The sequence below is a fragment of the Lissotriton helveticus genome, chromosome 10, assembly GCF_964261635.1.
Source record: "Lissotriton helveticus chromosome 10, aLisHel1.1, whole genome shotgun sequence".
NCBI classification, from domain to species: Eukaryota; Metazoa; Chordata; class Amphibia; order Caudata; family Salamandridae; genus Lissotriton; species Lissotriton helveticus.
Window position 1 is genome coordinate 350914570 of NC_136071.1, and position 22932 is coordinate 350937501.

Genomic DNA, 22932 nt, shown 5'->3' on the forward strand with positions numbered 1-22932 from the left:
TCTAGACCTTTTCCTGTCTTTATGCTCCCACTTAGGAAAACACCAGGAGTAAGGTACCCACTGCAGAGATGTGTGTGTATTGAGCAAACTTTATGGCACAATTGTGGTAAGTTAACTCTTGTGGTTAATGTGCTTACTTGAGAGAGATGTGCGTCATCTCTGGTACAAACTGATGCATCATTATCACAGATGAAGAATATGCCTATTTCAGAGCATAGCGTGTAACGTATAGGTTACATACTTGTGTTTTCGGTAAGATAGCTCAGTAGGCTAATGGTTTTGTTGGCAGGCCTTTTCTTTATCAAGGGCCTAACATTCGGTTTCTTTAATGTGCTACATTAATCTTATTATGACTGTACTTACACACAAACACACATAAATACCTGCTGTTTATACAGTGCATACACGATCCTCTATCATACATACTGAATGTGAGAAACTCTACAAATACGTTCAATCTTAGTTTGTCTCATGGCAGGATGTGCAGTGACAGGCTGGGTGTATTGTAGATTCACCTGATGAGCCAGGTTTTTGGCTCCGGCTGTTCCGGGTATGAGCTCTACCTCCCTAACCAGGGCACAACATGGACAAAAAGAACTGTTCTTCTGTTATGTGCGCGGCATTTACATTTGCATCCCCTGTGCAGACTGCTACTCCACACAGGGAGGCACACTGTTGAAGGTCCACTCTCTCCTTATATGTCTGGTGTCAGCACACACTTCACAGGGACACAGTCCAGATGATTCACTGGAACAAGCAGGATTCTAGATCCAGCTCACTAATAGCAACTGGATCTGGAATCTGGCTCGATCCAACTTTATTCCAGCACTGCAATAAACAAATAATAAACTCCTTGTCAAGAACGGTGTCTCACCTTGAACACCCTCTCGCGCACTTCATCTGAATACTTTTTTTGAACGAGCAACCAGTAGAAGACCTCCACATTTCCTGGCTCCAAGAGACAGGAGTACAGCTGTTCCTGCGCAGGGCTCCCCTTCAGGAGGCTGTGGATCACCTCAAGCATACCACAGACCTGCAGGGCACAAACAAAGCAAAGGAGGAATGAGGGACAATGATTTGACGCCATTACACCATCAACAGTGCGCATCAGTTAACAATGAAAGGAGAGTAAAGCTTCTGCATACTGCACGAATCAATCAATAAAACAAGCATCAACAATAATGAAGACCATTTATCCAGCACACCTCACAATGCGAACCATTACTTGCCATATAAGAACAATAGCTATCATTAACCAACTAAAGGTCCTTGTTATTGACCTGGGAAGTATAACAGGTTGAGTATGTGACAGATACAGCCAATCTCTACTGCAAAAGAGTAAAGAAAGTCAAGAATCCAGCACCCAATAAAAGATCCGAGCACATGATACCATGCTCTGAACATATGATTGATGTGTACTGTGACTGCAAAGGGAACTCCTTTTTACTTAGCATTTTTCAATGAGGTCCAGATAATATCATAGGGAGTCAAACAAAAGTAAACATTGGATGACAGAGTATCTCATGTGTTCTACTCTTTTGGCAGGAGCAACCAAAATAGGAGATAGCCTAATACACTAGGTTTTCAACATTTGGAATTCTTTCTCTTACTATACAGACAAAGAATTTGAGAAATTAACATGTGGAGGGTGTTTTATTAGTGTATTTTAAGGCGCATATTAAACGAAGGTTTTAAACTCCTAATCACTTCTCAAAAAAAACTATTTTCTAAGTTTGAGTGCTCTCCTAGACCATTCGTCATCGTCTTTCTTTGCTGCAACTGAATTCATACCATGTCTGGTGGCTCCCAGCTTCTAAACTCTCCCATGAGTACACTCAAGGATATGATCAGGTTTTGCACAGCGAAAGTGGTGGGCATACAAACTTGCCCAGAATGTGTGCAGTCTAACTTTTTTGCTGGAGTTGATTATGTCTGGGGATTCTCTTTTCGGGAAAAAAGCTTGAGAACCATCGCAGTTAGTGCACTTACGGTATACATTTCCCATACATTTGCTACAAAGATATAGGTTCCAAGGGTGTACTCATCAAACATTCAACCAATGTATGTCACACCTTGTTAAGCAAGGTTCATTCTCCCCTTAGATGTTGGGGAAATTGCTCCATGAAATTGATGGGATGAAATTGATGGGAAATTGCCCCATGAAATTGATGGGATAATGGTGGCAAAATCATGCATTGCTCTTCACCTTTCCCCTATTCATGCATGAACAGCCTTAAGTGATACAGGTATTTCAGAGAATGCAATTTCACATGGCCCATTATTTTGCCATAACATCGTTCTTCACTTCTACATTTCACTTCCTTTCATTTCTCCACGCTGTTCCTTTCCGCTGAGATTCCTAGCCATATTTCATGACTGTAAATCTAGGAGTGAAACAGCCTATTGGATGGGCCATGGTGGAAAAATAAAAACACATCTCACAACCTCAGGCTGTAACTAGCCTCAGACTGCAGTGGTGTCACTCAGGACACATACACCTTAACAATTCAGACAGTAGATGTTACACTAAACTTACAGACCGCAATAGCAATTATCTCTCAAACATTAATATTATGTATATTTGGAAATGCAACAAACCTTTTCCCAATAATCTGATTTTCATTGTACGGACTAAAATATTCAATACAAGCTTTTTAATTTTGCAAAATATTCTCAGTTCCCTAAAGCCTAGCTCATTACTTTCAAGAACATAAACATCTATTTTTTGTTATGAAATAACAGGGTTCTGATTTTTAATAACTAAATGCTTGGAGCCCAAATATAGTTTTGTCAATTAGGTAAAGTAGTTACATTTACTACTCTCACTATGGATAGATTCTGCCTGGCAAGATCATGTATCAGTACCTCATGCCGGGAAGCCCACAGGAGACCAATAATTACTTCCATTTCTCAAGTCCAGCATTATTCCAAGGTGGTCACCATCACTCCATAGATGTTCACAATGCACCAAGAATTACCATGATGCCAGAGAAGAACCAGTACTATACCAAGTGTAGGCATCATCATGCCAAAGATGTCCAAAACGTGGTAAAAATTGCCAGCATTATGTAAAGGTCAGTGCTACTCAATGAGTGGGCACATTTAACAACACCCTTGTTTCATAGATTTACATAGACCCGGAGGTATCAGAGCACTTTACATGAGCACCAGTTGCGTTAAAGACGGACACATTCATTTTTTGTTGTGCACAGAGTGATTAAGTGATTTGGCCTGAATCACAGGATGTTGAGCGTCCCTGCAGAGACTTGAATCTGGTTCACCAGCTTCGAGGTAGACCGCTCTAGCCATAAGACCACACCCTCCCTCCACTCCGGCACTTACACCCCTGTATTTAAGACTTATATATACTTTCCCTCTGATGTGTCCCTCTGTGGCTCCCTTCTGCTCATTGCCCTGGTTGTTAACCTCCATGAAGCTAGAGGGTGCTATAAGCACCCCATCCAATGCCATGTGTACACACTGAGATTTACAGTGCAGGGTATGTAACACAGCCAATCACCATATGACTTACAGCAAGAAAGAGAAGAGAGAGAAAAAACACAAAAAGGGCAAAGAGGAAAGAAACGAAAGTTGAACAGTGACAAAGGGAGAAATCTTAAATGAAAAAGAAACTAAGAGTCAGATAAAGAGTTTCTGGTGGGAATATATGATGATACAACGAATTCCGTTGCAACGCATGCCTTTACCACGCATGCGTTACAACGGAATTCGTTTACCACGCATAAACATTTCCTCGACTATTAGCGTGGTGACGTCATACGTCGTTAAGAGAAAACGGCATTTTTTCCGATTTCTCTTAAACGACTATGATGCCGACGTGACTTATGGTGAGTTGTTTTATTTGGGGGGGAGACCCCCCAAGCCCCCCCCCCTTTTTTTTTTTTTTTTTTACCTTTACCACATATGCCTTTACTACAAACATCGTAGTAAAGGCATGCGTGGTAAAGGCATTAGTGGTAACCACGCATGCGTTGTACTGCATGCGTGGTTAAAGATTTCGTGGAAACGGCTTCGTTGTAAAAGCCGTTTCCCTTCTGGTGGTGGATTAGAGAGGTACGCAGTAGAATCAAGACTACACAGCATTGGTAACCACCAAAGGCACTTGCCACAAACTTATGAACAAAGCTTTGTGCCCTGGAACTTATTCTTTCACAAATTAAGCACTGTTGAGCTACCCCATGTACCACTGGGCAACCTTGAAATACGCCTATGATAGATCCTCTTTCCTTTGGATTCCTAGTGTTGTTGTGTTTATGTCCCTGGTATTGCTTCTGTCCGGTTTTCTGTCCTATTAGCGTCAGGACGCCCCTTTGCTGGGGCATCTGTGCGCTCTACAAATCCGGATAACATAACATACTTCAAACAGCTAGAACTGAACTTGCCGAACATGCTCTTATGTGCTCGACACCCCGCAAATGGATATTAACAGCTGATACCTGGTCCTCGTCGTTCACTGCCGCCAGGTAGCTCACCGCACTGTTCAGCTCATCAGTGGAAAAGTTCTTTGCAAGGAAGTCTTTCACCAAACTGAAGAGGGACGTTTGAAGGGTCTTTACATCATCAGCTGTGATTTGGTTTTCCTTGGGCGCCCTAAAAGACCACACAGAGGAAGGATTTTCATTTCTCATAGGACTCTGTCTACATTTACCTTTTAGCACGCAAAACTTTCTTTAGATATCTTTACTATCCACTAGACACAGAAACATAACTATATTATCTTTCTTGCGAACAAAACATTGTCCAGAAGATGTGAGGGAGTTTAGAATGTGCGCATGAGGATGCAACACCAATGTAAAGCACAATGTTGGCTTCAATGACACCGCATCTGACAATCCGCGACATCACCCTTGATGAAGATTTGCTCACATAGGTTCCTTTGCACTGTCTACCAAGTGTTTTCTGATCAATGATCCTCCTTTCTCAGTGAGATCTTCAACCTCATGATCTCATATCCCCCTCATCTCTACAAAGGTGGCAGAGCCTGATGCAAAAATTTACAAAATTCTGATTGAAACATTTGACTGGAATATATTTGGCTGGAAATATCTTCTTTACTCAATAAATTCAATTCAAATCAATGCTTCGGGTTCAGCATTTTCGTTTTAAAACATACACTTTAAAAGTTAAGTCATCTTTTCTCAACAATATTTTCACACTAGATACATTAGAAGTCTAGTTCTATTCGTGGATTATGTGAGGTAAAGTGGTTGTTGCAGATGGGCGGCACTGAAACCTTCACTAAACCATACTGTATATTAAAACATAATAAAATACTTTGTTCGAATGAATCATACTGGAACAGTTTCAATACAGTTCCAATTCCTTCATAGAGGAAATAAAGTATCTTGGCCACGTCTATACTGTTTTTATATTATTATTAATTGTGCTGAGACAGGATAAATCACTATTCTAGCTCAATTTTTAGCGCTTTTGGCAATGTGTATGTCACATATCCTGGATACAGCAATCTCTACAGACTGTAATTAATATTTAAAATGTTACATAAAGTAAATAATGCTCGGACATTTCTTTCAAATGCTTGATTTAAAGGTATTTTCCATTTAAAGGTATTTTGTGTAGAAAATAAATGACAGACTGTTTTTAATTAGTTTGGTTCTTACCCAACGAACTGATAATAATTTTAAGGTTAAAGTCCAACAGCACCTGCAGCTTTAGAAAAGCAATCACTGCCTCTTTCCCTAAAAACTTCTGACTTTGTATCCCTTGAATTGAATTTTAGCACGTTCTGTAGTCCTGGTTTCGATTCTGTCAGCAAGTTTTTTGTTTACATTATACGATCTGGAAATAACAGATAATTATGGCAAAAGAGACTGCATTTGGGATTTAAGCGCCTGCTGCTGAGAGCACACGAGGTTAAAACAGAAGCACATTTGAAGGTGTTTTAAGTAAGAATTGTGCCTAATTTTTTTTATGGACAAGATCGAACCAGGTAATTTTGAAATTAGATTCAAGTTTATGAAACTGAAGTAGATTTTATTTGAACTTGCCGTAATGACCTCAGGCATATTCTCAGAACAACGGCACAGTTCAAAACTATTCAAATGACAGAAGTTAATAATAAGATACAATATCAACATGTTTCTGCCCTTGCTTGAATGATCACTGTGGGTCCTTGGTAGAACTGAATGTCCTCTTATTTTCAGTCAGACACACTATCATTTGGTAATATAATGCAGACAAGTGCAGGCCTGCTTGCAACAATACCAGAAAAAAATCAATCAAGGTGTTTGTTAAGGGAAACTAATCATCCGTAAGGGTCTCAAGGCGCTGGGGGGGGGGGGGGGGGGGGGGGGAGGGGGGAGTTTGCAGGTTCCAGTCCATCAAGGAGGGGGTCTATCGAAGATCCAGGTTTTGAGGTTTCTTGAGAAGATGGGGAGCGATGTTGTCTGTCCGAGGTGGAGTGCTAGTTCATTCCAGGCTCTGTCCACAAGGAAGGAGAAGAAGCGGCCACCGAATCGGGTCTTTTTGGCACAGGGGACTGCGGCGTAGGAGAGATGGGCTGAACATATACTAATTCCGCTGGAGGGATCAAGGGTGCTGCTTAATAGGGAAACGTGGGAAGCACGTCCATTTAGCGAAGCTTGCATCCTGGGTACAGTGCTGGTCAATTCTCTATATTTACGGCCAGGCCTTACCCAAGTTTGGGCACACTGACATTCAATTCCAAATAATTTCTACATGGGGTATGACTTGCCTGATGGAAGCCTAGGATCTACACTGACCATTCAAGTAAGGAAAGAAACATGATGATATACTATAAGCGGGTGCAGTGAAGATAATTTACCCGAATATATCCAGGTAGTCTACATTTTTAATCATACGTAGGACGCAAACAATTAAGAGAAACTGGGTGTTCCTAAGGTATTTTTATACAACTGGACCCCATCGGGTGCTATCTGAAAGTGCCCTCTCCAACATGAATGAGCCCATCCTGGTTGATAGGGACCAGGATGAGACCAAATGATGAAGCATGCCACTGACAGAGTGGGCGATGGTCTGATTACAAAAAAAAGAACAAGCATTCTGACTATTGAATATCTACAAGATGGAATATTCGGACACAAACACTGCCGTTGGTCAGGACATGACACAGTTCTATGTTCTTCCACCGTAGAAGAATTTATTTCAGGACAGGATACCTCAAGCCAGTTTCAGCCGTGCAACTCACCCATAGTGCTTCCTTACGGAGTCCAGGATATACTGCACACCATATTTTTTTCTAATCTTCTGCTTGTGGTCTTTAATGACGGATGAGAGATACTGAATGTGTCCTGCAGAAATAGGTATTAAGAGCACAACAAGCTGAATAATTAGTAAACATAGGCGAAGAATAGAAGAGTTGTGTGAATAAACAAAATAAAGGTTAGACCAGTCGATTCATTGTACCACGCGTATCAAAAATAAAACGAGTATTCAAATACCCATGACTTGTGTTATGAAGCCTTTTATAATGTTTTTATTTAACCCCTGGCAAATGCAAAACATAGGGAGGAGGGTTCAAAGGTGACCTAGAGAGTACCTCTTCTCTGACCAACAGTAGCTCTGATATTAATATTAAGGGGAGTTTCACGTTCATTCAGGTTGGAGACGGGGAGGGAAGAGTTGGGGTGAGGGGGCAGCAGTAGGAAAAATGCAGTTATGCAGTTTGATACTTCACACCTTGTATCCACATCAGAGACCGACCTCATTAAACTATTCCATTCTTGTATGGCAAGTGACTTAGCGGCTTCGCAAGTGGGTGACAGGGGAGTTAGCATCCTGACATGGAATGTGAATGGACTGGGTTCTAAAGTTAAAAGAGGTCTTGTGAACTCATACCTTAAAAGGCTAGACCCGGATATCACCCTACTGCAGGAAACCCATCTTAAAGGAACACACTGTGCCTTCATAGCCAGGGGCCGCCATAAAGTTCTGGCTCATGCGGACTACACGTCCGATTCCAGAGGGGTAGCTGTCATTGTTTAAAAAAACTGCCCATTCTGTATCACACGCATCTGGATAGACCCAATGGGGACATATGCCGGAGTTCAAGGGACATGGCATAGACGTACATACACGATAATTTCAGTCTATGCACCGCCCAAGCTACAGGCACGTACGCTCAAGGCTCTCGCAAACATCCTCCTAGACACAGCTGACACTATCCAAATCATGGGAGGTGATTTTAACGACGTTATGGATATAGAACAGGACCGCTCTGGGGCTACGGGTAGAGGGGGGAACCAGACTGCCTTGTCCCAACAGATTGCTAATATAGGACTCACGGATATTTAGATATGGTTGCACCCCACTCAGATAGCCTACTCATATTACTCAGGGGCCCATAAGGTGTTCTCGAGGTTAGACTACATATTTATGTCTAGACAGTTCTTGAAGGTGGACGACACTGCCGACTATAAGGCCAGAGGGCTATCCGACCACTCACCATTGTTGGTAAGGGTGGGACACGTCCGGGGCGCTATGGGGGCCACTTGGCACCTGGCAGCCTGGGACCTTCAAAATGCGACTTTTCTGCGTGGCCTGAGAGCGGACATCAAGGTCTATGTTGCTGAAAACGAGGGAACAGTAGAGTTGAATGTCACCTTCTGGGAAGCCCTGAAACCGGTAATACGGGATAGAATACAGAGTAGACTGGGAGAGGAAAGACGAAAACTCCAAGCCGAGGTCACGGCCCTGGAACAGACTGTCCTGGGTTTAGAGAGGGAATACCAGAACCTGAAAAACACTGAGACTCTTAGAAGACTGCTGGATGCCCAGAGGCAATACAGGGAGCTGGTTACTAATGAGGCGAAAATGCAATCCCTTGCCACCCTTCACCGTCTTTACGATGTAGGGGATAAGTCAGGCAAACTCCTGGTATGGCTCAGTAAGAAGGAGCGAGCGACTAGATGGGTGGACTGCATTAGGAGCACAGACGGGATCCTTGTCAGCGCTGATGCACAGATAGCTGAAACATTCGCTACATACTACGAACTCTTCTACGCAGCCAGGGATCTGGGGACGTGTGAGGAAGCTACACAATATATGACACAGACGGACCTGCCCATACTGTCTCCTGAGGCCCTTCTGGTGTTGGAGGCGGACATTACAGTAGACAACATATCAGAAGCTATAGCCAGACTGAGACGGGTAAAACTCCAGGGCCAAACGGTTACCCGGCCGAGTTTTTTAAGCGCACGGCGGACCTCTTGGTCCGTCACTTAAAGGGCCTCTTTACCGGGGCTTACCAGGAGGGGAGGCTCCCCCCAGACCTCTCCTTGGCTACGATCGTCCCGATACATAAAGAGGGCAAATTGCGAGAGGACTGTGCGTCCTACCGCCCCATCTCCCTCCTAAACACGGAAGTGAAACTTCTAGCAACCATCTTGGCGTTCCGTCTGAGGTCGGTGATCCTAGATCTTATACATCTGGATCAGTCAGGTTTTTTACCGGACAGAGCAACCAAAATGAATCTTAGACGTACCCATAACTGGCTACAGGAAGTGAGGGGAAGGAGCGACCCACACTGGTTTCTTTCCCTTGACGCCGAAAAAGCCTTCGACGCGATTCACTGGCCATTCCTCTATGCGGTGCTCCACAAATTTGGTTTTGGCCCTAAGTTCCAGAGGTGGGTCCAACTCCTCCACACTGAACCGAGAGCCAGGGTGAGGGTGAACGGGAGGCTATCACGTGAATTCCGGATCCAGAGGGGGACACGGAAGAGCTGCCCCCTATCTCCCCTCCTCATTGCACTTACCATCGAGGTACTTGCAGCCAGGATCCGACAAAATGAGGGCATCTCCGGTTTTGAAAGTACAGACACAGAACCCGCACAAGAAAAGATCTCTCTCTATGCGGATGATGTCCTCTATATATTACAAAACCAGAGACCACTGTCCCGGAGCTATTCCGGGAACTAGAGCACTATGGTAGACGAGCGGGATACACAATAAATTGGCACAAATCTATCTTGTACGACCCTGGGGGACGGGACCAATGGGGAAGGCTGCCGGGGCAACTATTGACGACGACCGAAGGCTTCCAGTATCTCGGGATATGCATCACTCTAGATAAGACGCTATCGTTCAAAAAGAATCTGGAACGGATCATATTGAACTCTGTGGCGGATATGGACCGCTGGAGACAGCTCCCGCTCACACTTCTGGGTCGAGCGGCCATGTATAAGATGATCATTCTACCTAAATATCTTAACGCCCTACAGAACGAATATTACCCGCTCCCGACAACGCTCATGGCTAAAATCCATTCTGACCTGAGAACCTTTCTTTGGTTAGGTAAGCAACCTAGAGTGGCCCTGCTCCGCTCCAAAGGCACCAATATAGTGGGGGGATCTCACTCCCTAACCTGGAGGCTTACTATTGGGCGGAACACATGGCACCGATTAATGATTGGCTGCATGCCCCGGCGGATCACCCAACCTATGCCCTAGAGAGGTTTAAACTATCGTCACAAAACTTACTGTACTATCTCTACGGGGGCACTAGACGGGTACCGCTCCTCCCTGCGACGACCCTCACACTAAACGCGTGGACTAAGGCCACACGGCGCATGGGATGGGAGAAGAAGCCCACCCGGCAGACACCATTATGGCACTGTAAGTGGTTAGCAGAGCTCAATAAGCTACGCGGCTTCCGAAGATGGGACGACATAGGTATCTCCACTATAGGGGATGTGATCGCCAGAGGGGAGCTGAAATCCTTTCTGGTCCTCAAGTCAGAGTTTGGGCTGCATCACTCACAGCTCTTCAAATATACACAGCTGCGACACGCGTGGCGGGCCCAGAATGTCCCACTAAACGATATCCCAGAATATGCGCCTTTGGAGGGACGGCTCCTCCAAGAACGAATCCAAGGGAAGGCGGTCTCCCTCACATACAAAACCTTAACTAACAATATGCTAGGTGACTTGGCGAAGCTTAGACGTACGTGGGAGGCGGAGGTGGGGGACATGGAGGATTTGGACTGGGATATAGTATTAATGCATCCCCGGGAGGTGGCAATTAAATCTAGACTACGCCTTATCCAGTTCAATGTGCTCCACAGAACCTACTACGATAGAATGCTACTCCATAGAATGGGGAAATTAGAAGACTCGCACTGTCTTATATGCCGCCAACACGACAGAGATTTTTATCACACCATCTGGGCATGCAACAAGTTACAAACTTACTGGGCGCACATATTCACAGAGCTGGGGAGGTTTTGGGGGTCCCGCTCCAACGGGAACCCAAGCTAGCGCTACTGGGCATGACGAATGAGGTAGACCTGCCACGCCCACTCCTCACCTTCCTAGTTCTCGCACTTGTAGTAGCGAAAAGGATATTGCAAAGTACTGGGGGTCACCGGAGCCGCCAGGACTAGAGGAATGGAGGAGAGGGTTGGACCTCTACATGGCAGCCTAGAGAGTGACGTATAAAGCAAGGGGGTGCCCACATTCTTTACGAAGGGTCTGGACCAAATGGCGGCATTACCATGGGTTGGATGGGGGGTTGTGAGGGATGGGTACTTTAAAATCTGGCTATTCCACCACGAGAGTACTGACAAGAGGACTTCGGGTGGGACGCGACGTGATAATTACACCTTGTATCAGTGGACATTGGATTGAGATGTTTCGCACTGAGGCAGAAATTTGTGGCTTTGAGGTGGGTGTGTGTGGGAGTAGAGGTATATGTACTGCTGATTTCACGACTGTATTGTTGAGTTTTGATAAAATGCAAATAAAAATATTTAAAAAAAAAAAAAAATAATGCTATGCCTGGTTGTGATACAGGCTTTTTGCGATTTGTCTGCAATGTGCAGGAATGGCGATATTTGCATCTGGAAACCCAGAGTACTCTTAATATGTCACAGCATGTACTTGTTGTACAGTCATGAATGAACAAATTAATGTTGGTGTTTCTAAAGGGAGAATATCCCAACTGGTATTATTGGAAAGACAAATAAATACATATGCATAGAGCATTATGAGAACAGAATTAAGGAGACTCAATACGTTTTTTCGAATGTGCTCATGGCATCATATCATAGATAGAAGTAGTAAGGCAATTTACAGTTGTAATAGCACTGTAGGTAGACAAATAACATATTCTGGGTTGTATTGTTTTTTGTCTACCTACAGTGCTGTTACAACTGTAAATTGCCTTACTACTTCTATCTATTACATGATGCCATGAGCACATTCGAAAAAACTTATTGAGTCTCCTTAATTCTGTTCTCATAATGCTCTATGCATATGTATATATGTGTCTTTCCAATAATACCAGTGGGGATATTGTTTGTTTTCTCTGATTATCTACCCTAATCCCAACGTGGTTGAGGGGTCTTTCTCCTGTAGTATTTCACAGGGTTTCTAAAGTACATGGCTACCTTGAGGTCTGTCTCAGCGCTAAATGGAATGTAAGAGTCAGAGATTAGGAAATATATTCACTAAAGAGTGAAGAGCCAAGTCTAAAGTGGCTTTCTAAATGATTGTTCGTAGTTCACTTGGTGGAGTTTAACAGGCAACGTGTTCCAAGCATGAGGGCCCAAAAGAGAAAAAGATCGGCCTCTGGATCTGGCTCGCTTTACCCTAGGAACTATGGCAAAGTGGCCAAATGAAGAGTGCAAAGATCTGGAGGGAGAGTAGAATTCGATTCTGGAGGACAGAATATCTGGGCCAGACTGGTAAAGAGCCCTCTGCAAAAGGGTCAAGGTCTTATACAAGATCCTATTTCCGACAGGAAGCCAATGCAGATTCTTCAGGTGAGAAGTAATAGAGAATCGCTTGGGTAGTTGTAAAGCCAAGCGAGCAGCTGCGTTCTGGATTGTCATGCACAAACAGTATGCGAGCTCAGATAACATAAGTTCAGCGATATACTTATTACAAGGTCTTGGCAAACCATTTCAGCCAAACCTTTTCGTATTCACCAGGTCTGGAATCATGCACCAATAGCTCAGTTGTACCCTAAGAGAAAGAAAACCTTCATACCCTTATAAAATTAGATGTTATTACTCATTGTATTAGGTGTATGGTCTGTTGAATTTGTCACCAGGCAGATAATGTGTTGGCATTTGTTCTCGCTCTATTACCTTTGTCTGCCCTTCCCCATTTTTATTCTGTGTCTCCTTTGTTCTTGTAAGTATGCACATCTTTTATATTAAGTTTGCTCCTTAGGAATTGAACCCCTTACTGGAATGCCCTGTAGCTAGCTCAACAGAAAGTTTAAAGGCACAGATTTACTTCCTACCATGAAACATGGCTCACTGGGAGGCATGGAAGGTGGCAGGAAGGTGGCAAAAGAGAGCGTTGAACAGAGGGTGCCTGAAAAAATCTCTAAGCAGATGGCAGGAAAGAATCTAGGCAAGGCAGTTTATGGATGTTGATTAACCAAACTTCATGGGTAGCAGAATAGGTAAAGACAGGACTCACACCTTGAGCCACCTTTAGAAAATGCACAGCTTCCCAATTGATTCTTGGATACCTGGAGAATTAATGAAACTAAAGACAGTAAACAGGTTATTGGACCCCAGGTTATGTTTTGTTCTTGGTGCTGGTTTATGCCCCCTGAAATTGGGGTACAAAGGGCACTGCCATGACAAGCTACAGTACGTAGCTGCTACCCCTAGATATCCGAAATTGACTTCCCTGTGGGCCAAGGTAAGAAGGGTCGCGTTAGCGAAGTATGTTGAAAACTGTGAGAAGAACTGTGAGAAGAACAGGAGAAGGATGGATATAATCCATTAAATGGAAAAGCACAGTGCTGTGATTTCTGTCTTTCACTTTGACCCAAACGAGAGCAAATTTGGAGAAAGAAATGGTTCACTTCTATTTTATTAGACACACTATTAGACAATGTGTAGCATTGCTATAGAAAAACTATATTTTGTGGAGCTTGAGATACTTTGTATTGGAACAGTTTAAGGGATTTGGAAATAGTATACTCTACAGCTGCGTATCTCAAACTGGGGGGTCACGGCCAGACGATATCTGGTGGGTCAAGAAAGAGCAATAAATGAAGATGCCTTTACGTTTGACCTAAGGTAACTATAACTTGCTCCCCGCCATGCACAGTTTTCTCATCAATAATTTCACTGCAAATGTTGCAGAGGTAATATTACTAATGTATTAGAAGATGTCACGAGTGATGTAATATGTGGGGTAATTAGCAGTGCATTGCAAGTGTGTGAGCTATAGTTAACTTAGGGCACAAGTTATAGTTACTTGAGAGAACTCTAACGATAACTGTTGAATTTATATGGCTTTGTTTGTGTAAACTGTGAACTTAGCTATAAAGTCTTGTAACCTTTGTTTTTTTCTGATGTCTCAGGATTATTTTTATTCTATTTTGTAAATATGAAGACCTTGTAACCTTTGGTTTTTACAGAAAATGGTATGTTTCTCTTTAACATAAAATAATATTTAAATCCAATATGTTAATCCAACCACCGCTGCAGCCAACCCCCCCGCATGGAGCCAACCCCATGCCACACACATCCATCAGCCGTGTGCAGCGGGGGATGGCCACAGGGCAAGGCCTGCCACCAAGCCCTGTGGCCAACCACCCAATGGCAGCCAACCCAGGATGTGGGCATGCAGCCCGCCTCCCGTGCTGATTTCGTATGGCTAGCCAGTTGACTACACTGTGTATGGAGGTACACGAGTTATAGTAAGTTTCGGGCGAGGCGCAAAATATACATTTAAGTTATAACTATAACTTTTGAATTCCTAAGATTTGTGTAGTTTAAGTTGGTTTTGGGTAAAAATAATAAATTACGTTTTCCTGACTATAACCTATCTTAAACCTTTATTTTTTCATGGAAATTGTATGTTATTTTTCTAATTTGTTTCTAAACATATAGTATATATTATAGTATAAATTTTTTAGTTCTTTAAAATGTTAGTTTTGGTAGTGCTGTACATTCGAGAAAGCTCAAAGTTCATCATGAACGCCAGCGTCAATTTCTCTGTTATGTCTTTGAAGAAGAAATAGTACTCTAGTACTTTTCAACAGTTAGCAGAATCTCTATGGTTGTTTGTGGTATTTAGTAAAAGTGGGCTGTATTTATAGCCCAATTTGTGTTATTAACCAATCACATAATGCTTTACTTCTTAATATTATTTTTTATCTAGTTTTATACTAGTTTTCATTGTCATGTGACCAGAATGTGTGTTTCAAATGCCTTTCTTATACCTGTTAAATAAAGGCTATTGCTGACGACTAGTTTATTTTCTTACCTCATTTTGTTTTTTCATAGCATTGCTACACTAGTAATCCAAATTCTATTTTAGCCAATATTTGTCCTTCTTTCAAAATTAAGTTGTTGGTATGATGTAGTATCCCAATGGCCAATCATCTAAATCTTCATATATTTGTTTGTCTGTCTCAGTATTCCTTATTCTTGTATTTCAGTGTATGTGCAAGATGGTTAGTGTTTGGTTTATTGGGCACAGTTTAATTTTTTGGGCCAGACAGTATACTAAAAAAAGTAGGTGTTGAAAATGATTTAGGTTTGAAACCGGTTGGACTAACATGGATTTGTGAAAGAGGTCTAAAATGGAATCAGTTACTTCCTCTGCCTTACCCTGCTAGTACATGTACATGAATTTCAGCTTACATGCTATAACTACAGAGATGACACGCAAATCATTATTAAACTGGGAAGCCCTAAAGATACTGGAAACTCAAAGATCTTCAATTGCCTCTGAGTCGTTGATCAGTGGATGACATGGAGCCATCTCATATTGAATGCGTCCGAGACTGAAATATTCACCTGTGGCGAATGGAAACATCATGACCCACTTAACGCCATTCCTGATGATTTGGGACCACCTCGTAAAGTATCCAAGGAAGTAGGAAACCTTGGAATTACTATGGACTCCAAGCTAACAATGAATGCTCAGGTGGATAAGTTGCAGGAGCTAGCTTCATTACTATGAAAACTCTGTGACGCTTCTTCCCCCACCTAGGATTGCCACACAAGGTCCAATCTACTATTTGTCTTGTACTGTGTAAACATGATTACGCCAATAGCCTCTATCACAGACATCTTTATCAACTATGAAAAGAATGCAAAAAATTCAGAACTCTGCTGCAAGACTACTCGTACATGTAAAGCCACAAGCCCACATCGCCACTGCTTTGAGGGCCCAACATTGGTTACCGGTTACCAGTGGATCCACCTTCAAGCTGCTTTGTATTGCCCACAAGCTATACATGGAACAGGATCCTTTTCATTAGGAATAAAATCACCAAATACATACAACCAAGCAACCTCCGCTCCACATGGGCACCTCGCCTCAAAAACCCAGCATACAAGAAACAAAACATGGGTCGCAGATCTTTCTCTGTTCCAGGAGCCAAACTATGGAATTCACTACTGCCAAACATAAGATTCACAGATAAATATCTTATCCTCAAAAGAGTACACAAGAGTTGGCTTTTCCTACATGAACATTATAAGCAAACCACAAATATAAAGCATATGCCTGTGTACGTAAAGAGCTATAATTTGATGTCATGCATGTATTACCTATGTGCATCTCTTTGTACAAATATATTATACTTATGGTTTTAAAATGCATTTAATCATATATATATATATATATATATATATATATATATATATATATATATATATATATATATATTAATAATAAATATAAATAAATAAAACAAAAACCATAGAAAGTATGAAAGCATTTGGGGCAGTGCTCTGACAGGCCAAAAGGCTACAGGATTTCACTGTCCTCTTGCAGGAGGCACACCTTCTTGAGTTCAGGGTCAAGTGTTTGGCTCGATTTGGGTTCACACAAGCATTCCATTCTGGTTTTGTGAGACAATCATGCGGTGTGGCCATTGTCATTCATTGCAGAGTCCCCTTTCAGTCCCTCAAGACATGGATCGATACTCAGAGCAGATATGCCTTTGTGGCCGGTACAGTCTATGGAGAGTGCCTGGTCGTTGGTAGTGTCTATGCCCCCCCCTCCCCGCTTGGGCAATCTTTTTTAGACCACATTATAGGCTTCTGGGGAGATTTGCTGGGTCGCATGGCTATTATTGGCAGTGATTGGAACAATGTAATGTTCCCAGAGAGGGACAGATGGCGGGCAGATGGGGATGGTGTGGAAGCACAGAGTCGAGGTTGAGGTCATTGGCAAGGGAGGTAGGGTCGACAGACGAATGGCAGGCCTATCATCCCGAATATGCCGGGTATACTTATTACTCTACATTTCAACATTCCTTCTCCCAGCTGGACCATCTGCTGGTGTCGGCTGGACTCATTCATAGAGTACCTGGGCTAGACATTCTGCCTAGAGGGTTGTCGGATCATTCCCCAGTAGCATTGTGGCTTCATGTAGGTCCGCAGTGTGCCCCTTTCAGATGGCGACTGTCACCTTGGCACCTGGGAAATCCGTTATATAAGGCACACATATTCCTCACCCTAGTGGAGTACTTCTCCCTCAATCTCGAGTCTGCTTCCTCCAAAATTGTTTTATGGGAAGCGATGAAACCCACTCACAGAGGCATAGATGTCAGTTTTGCGCCGCTGAGCGCAAGCGTAGATCCTAGAAGTTGCCTCAACTGGAGGTGCAGATGTTCAATCACGAGGAGCGTGGCCGTGGCGAGGGTGGTGGAGCAGCACGAAGACAGTTGGGCCTGGCTCAACAAAATTATCAGCGGATGCTCTTGGAGGAAGCCAAATGTGCATGGCGGGCCTCCAAAAGTTGTATATACCAATGGAGTGAAAAATCTAGTAAAATGCTACACAGGCTTTGCCAAGCGTCCATTGCGATTGCCCCAGTCCCAACTCTGTGCGATGGGAGACGGGGTCTGTAGTTTTGTCCGGCAAAGTGGCTAGGTGCTTTGTGGTGTACTATGAGACTATATGCCGATAGAGAGGTTATGACAGCTGATCAAATTGATGAGTTTATAGATGCCCTGCCCCCTAAATCACTATCTGAAGTTTTTTCAAAATTGCTAAAATCACTGGTATCCGCACCAAGACACTTCATAAGACTTGATTTTTTTGCGCAGATGCAGCAGGCCAGCTCCCCACTCTGAAAATTGTTCTAGCTCCAGTGCAGTTCGCCATCTGCCAATTGTATTGGCTGAAAAAATACCTTGGCCACAGTCAAATAAAGACATATCTAAGGACACGGTCAATGCTGTGACATTTACAAACCAATACTGTTAAAGAGGAACACAAAAAAATGTAAAGACGGGTATTTGGTAACTCACAGCAGTTTAAAAGTATGTCTACTATTATGATTTTTAAAAATGACCTGCCTGCATCATGTGCCGCAAATCTTGTTGGATCTCATAAGTTTGTCATAATAAAAATTGGGTTGTGGTTCTAAAATGTTTGGGAAGTATTGTTCTACGGTAAAGCAGAAAGACAGTTACTTCTATGGTTACCATAAAACTCACCATAACACTAGGATTATGAGATTCGAGACTGCTAAAAAATATTTCATAAAAGAATTAAGAAGGGCGGGACTGATTTACTGACCTTGGTGAGTACGGATTTGCATTTCATGGGTAGCCTCCGAGGTTTGTGAGAACAGGAAATTACACAAAATAGCGAGGCTGGAGAGGACGGACGTTGTTTATTGCTCGAAGGACAACTCCTCTGGTGTGAGCCTACAAAGCTCCAGGACACCTCGTCTGTTCCACCGCTCACACATAAATGGAATGTAGACTATGACATCATAATCAGCTACTTGCCAATCAGATGGGTGAGTTGCAGCACGTCACCGCTGACGATGGCTGCCATATTTCCACCAGCAGGACTGAAAGAGATGTCTGGTGACCAGACGTTCCCATTTCCCAGACAATCCCAGGTTTTCGTGGACTGTCCCAGTGTCCCAACAGTTTTAATAAAAACTAGAAAATGTCTTTAACCACAACTTTACCACAAGTGAAAGAGGGGGTATTGGTTGCAAATTCTGCACTATTTTTGTTTAAATTGTGAAATGCTGGCGTATATTTAATGCTGGGTCACGTTTCAAAAAAAGTCCCTGTAAGTTTTATTTTCCGTCCCCTATCGTAGCAAAGGCAAATATGTGTTTATGGATCGTTGTGCACCTCCTAGGTGCATCTATACTCTTATCAAGTCTTGGTTTTATCTTTTGATTTTGGTACTTTCAGCTCTGTTTTACTTTCATAGATGCAGAACTACATGTCCTAGGATGCAAACAGAATGACTGAGCCACTCATGAGTCAACTTGATGTCGCTGTAATGTCTACCCTTAGCGAGGTAAAGCTTACCGAAATGGCACAAGCTCTAAAACGCCGACTTTGTTTGTCTAACATGTAGTATGTCTGGTAGCTTTGTGGGATCTGCGAGTGAAATCCTTCTGTGGCAGTTACGTGTAGTCATTACAGTTAGTTAGCGTGACCTGGATTTGCTGGGACAATCCTGTTTTCATGCAAAACTTCTCAGCAAGTTTTAGCATGTCTTGGTTTTCAGAGAGGGTAGACTCAGTACAGAGGAAGGCAGGTTTTCATGGATTTTGGTGCGAAATTAGTCATTAGCCCTTATCTGAAAGCAATTTAGTTGACTCAGTGTATACTCTGAATAAAAGTTGCATTTGATTTACTATAATGCCATACTGTTTATCGTTGCTATGTTTTGTTCTCGTTTTTTTCCGAAGTTTTATATAGCGCAAACTTGACCCGAAGGTATCAGAGCGCTTTACATGAGCACCAGTTGCGTTTGTTAGGTACGGGGAGATTAAAGGCCAGATGTATCAAAGGGTTTTGCCCATTCTGTGTCTATGGGGAAATCGGTTGATACATATGGCCCTAAGTGATTTGCCCAGAATCACAGGATATTGAGCGCCGTTGCAGAGACTCGAACCCGCCTCCCCAAATATGAGGACGACCGCCTAGCCATGAAGCTACATCCTGTTGACCAATGAATCAGTTTGAAAATTGAGGAATTGTAGGAGTGTTTTTGAATGATGACACGTGCATTAGCTTTTTTCAAGGCTATGGATGAAAATAAGTAAAAAAGGACACAAGGAAAGGATAACATGTAACTTGTTTTTCGATTTGTTCTAAATATTTTAGTTTTGCCATTTTAAGTCCTGCAATTAGCAGTCATTACTTCTTCAACAGCTATGTCTTCTCTGACTTCAGGAGGGTGGATGTCAAGTTGGCCGTGTCAAGATTCGAACTTCTTCCCGCCTACGGTGAACAATGCCCTATTTCGGCAGCCCCGTCATCTTTAAGTGAACGGGTGAAGGTAACTGCAGCATTTAACGTTTGACAAAAGGTCCGCTTTAGGTGTTACGGAGTAAGCCTTTAATTTTTGAGGTTATAGACTGTGTTTTTCCCCCAACTGGCCAAAACTGATCAAGGTAACACATCAGGCCTTCTCTGTTTATTAAAGCAGTAAAACCTCAGGGATCAAGGGGTGGATTTATCAAGGTTTTGAGTCACCCTTGCACCACGCACGGGGGTGCAAGGGTGACGCAAAACCAAAGTGAGATTTATCAAGCCACACAAGGTTCTGCATGGCTTGACAAATCTGGAGTAATGCAAGGCTTGTGTTACTCTGCCCCGAAGAGGCATTCCATGGCTGGAACGTGGGTGCTCCCACACATCCACCAATGGATTCTGGCACATTCCCCGATTTACTATTAGTGGTAGACTTGGAAATGGTTGAAAATGCTAAGCTTCTCCAGGTGAGGCATAAGCATAACGAGGAGAAATATCTTTAATTTTTCTCTTTTTTTCCTCGTTTTTTCCTCTTTCTAATTGTGCTACATTCTGAAACACATGAAAGAGAAAAATGCCTCTCAGGATTGTTTTGTTTCAGGAAGGTGTCCCTTCCTGCGCAAAAACAATCCTGCCTACAACGCAGGCACCCTTGCAACATGGACGCAAGGGTGCCTGCATTGGCAGTAGTTCACAAGTCCTTTATGCAACATTGCTGAGCTTCTCGGTTGATCGCATCACTTAATTAATTTGGAAGTGTTTTTCAACCTCATAAAGAATACCAGAAGACCCATCGTTGGTTTTCCCGCTTAGACAACTTTTTGTGTCTATCAACACGAGCGATTTGTAACGCTGCGTAGCAATTATCGTCCGTTAATTCAAGGTCAACATTTGTTTTTCCTTGCAACTACCATAGAAGGTTATGTTTCTGGCATTAAATTGTATGTCCTGAATATGGTCTAATGGACTGAAGCCACTGAGACCGAAACGTCGACATCTTCGTCAACTCCAAGAATTTTTTTATCCAAACCATATTTATTGATCATAGGATAATATTGGTTTTGTTATGTTTAGGAGCTGACGTCTGGTTATGAATTGTGGGTTCAAATTCATTTGTACATCTTTCTTCATAACTTTTTTGCCTACATTGATTGAATTGATTTGTACCCTTTTATGTTTTATCACATACATTTCTCTTTCTGACTAGGAGTTTCCGTGTGTTTTGTGTTTTTCTTCCTTTGTGCTTTGTGAATAATCACATTTATTGTTTTTGGTTGTCCTGTTGGACACCGTGGAGTCTGACTATATTGCATTGACTTACAAATTACGCTTGAATTACAACCACTGTGTGAATTAAGTGAAATCCCTTGTAGATACCTCTCTCACTTGAACAATTGCATTGGCAGTAGGCAGCCAAAACTGCACCAGAACTGGGAAATGACAAGAATGCAGAATGTAATGTTAAATACGGTGCATTCTTGCCCTTTCCCACAGCGCGGCAAGGTGGTTTGCTCAATTGCGCTATGTGAAAGATTGATAAATACTCCCCCAAGTGTCTCAGTTTGCTAATCAATGAAAATGATAAATACTGCCAACGTTTGGATGAAAGATGATTAAATCCATTTCTTCCTCGTAACTGTGAATTAACAATTTCAGGAAATGATTCTGGGGATATCTGGGGCACGCGTTAGGCGTTCAGACTGTAAAAAGAGCTTTTTTGAAATTTAGCCTTCAGCTCAAATGTTTACAATAGACTTACACATACAGTGTATGAGGTAGCTTACAGCTAAAATGTATTTGTTTCCATGGGCAGGGAAGGCCAAGATATGTGACACACTGTGACTAACGGTCAGCGCAGGAGGACTGGAGATGGAAAATAATCTGTAGTACCAATGACGGCCACCAGATTACCTCCTATGTATCACGCTATGCGGTCAGTAACAGGTGGACTATCAACGTTTTGCTGTCGTGAAGAAATAGAATACAAGAGACGGATGAACATTGTGTTATGTATGCTGTATATATCTTTCCTAATCTGTGCTATAGGTATTGTTTTGCAATAAACAAAAAACGCCCATTATTTTCTCAGTACTGTTAGGAATTTTTTTTTATCAACCAATGTATTAAAGAGGGATTCAGAACAGCCCCCTAATAATGAATGTACGTCTCTTGAATCGTTCAGAACATAACTCTTGATCGGCCGAAGCTTTGTCTGAAGGCACACACACTGGAGACATGAACATATTTTACACCTCAAAAGCAAAGTAAAGAATATATGGAAGACCTTCAAGAAGTTGACTCAAAGACAGGGGCCTAGCTCACCTAGCCTCACAGCGAAGTCGCTGTTGCTCCAGATGCGGAAGTCGAAGAGCAAGTGTTGGTACATGAGGTGCAACAAAAGGGCATTGCCCTCTGAGGAGACCTGGTCCATCAGCATCTGCGAAGCCATCAACACGTTCATGTCCACCATGACACTAGAAACCTAGAGAAGCAAAGGAGAGATGCGATGAGCAAAGCTAGATTAATGGTGGATCTAGGCACATTGTCATGTATCTTAACTGGAATTCACTCCTGCACCTACTCGATGAACTATGGGCTTCTTCAGCTCTTTACAAATGCAGAGGTGGTATTCAAATAGCACATATAGGTAAAGACGAGAAAGATTTGCAAAATGATGGACATTTGCAACA

The 22932-nt window shown here is 42.7% G+C and overlaps 1 protein-coding gene across 1 annotated transcript in view; it reads right to left on the reverse strand.

The window, feature by feature from the left end:
• NBEAL2 (neurobeachin like 2) overlaps positions 1-22932 on the reverse strand; it is a 682983-nt gene that overhangs the window by 184340 nt on the left and 475711 nt on the right. The window contains exons 21-24 of the mRNA XM_078662556.1: positions 22565-22724; positions 7211-7313; positions 4458-4611; positions 875-1033 (exon numbers count right to left, since the gene is read on the reverse strand). Coding sequence (XP_078518682.1) covers positions 875-1033; positions 4458-4611; positions 7211-7313; positions 22565-22724 — 576 coding nt within the window. The remainder of the gene's footprint in view (positions 1-874; positions 1034-4457; positions 4612-7210; positions 7314-22564; positions 22725-22932) is intronic.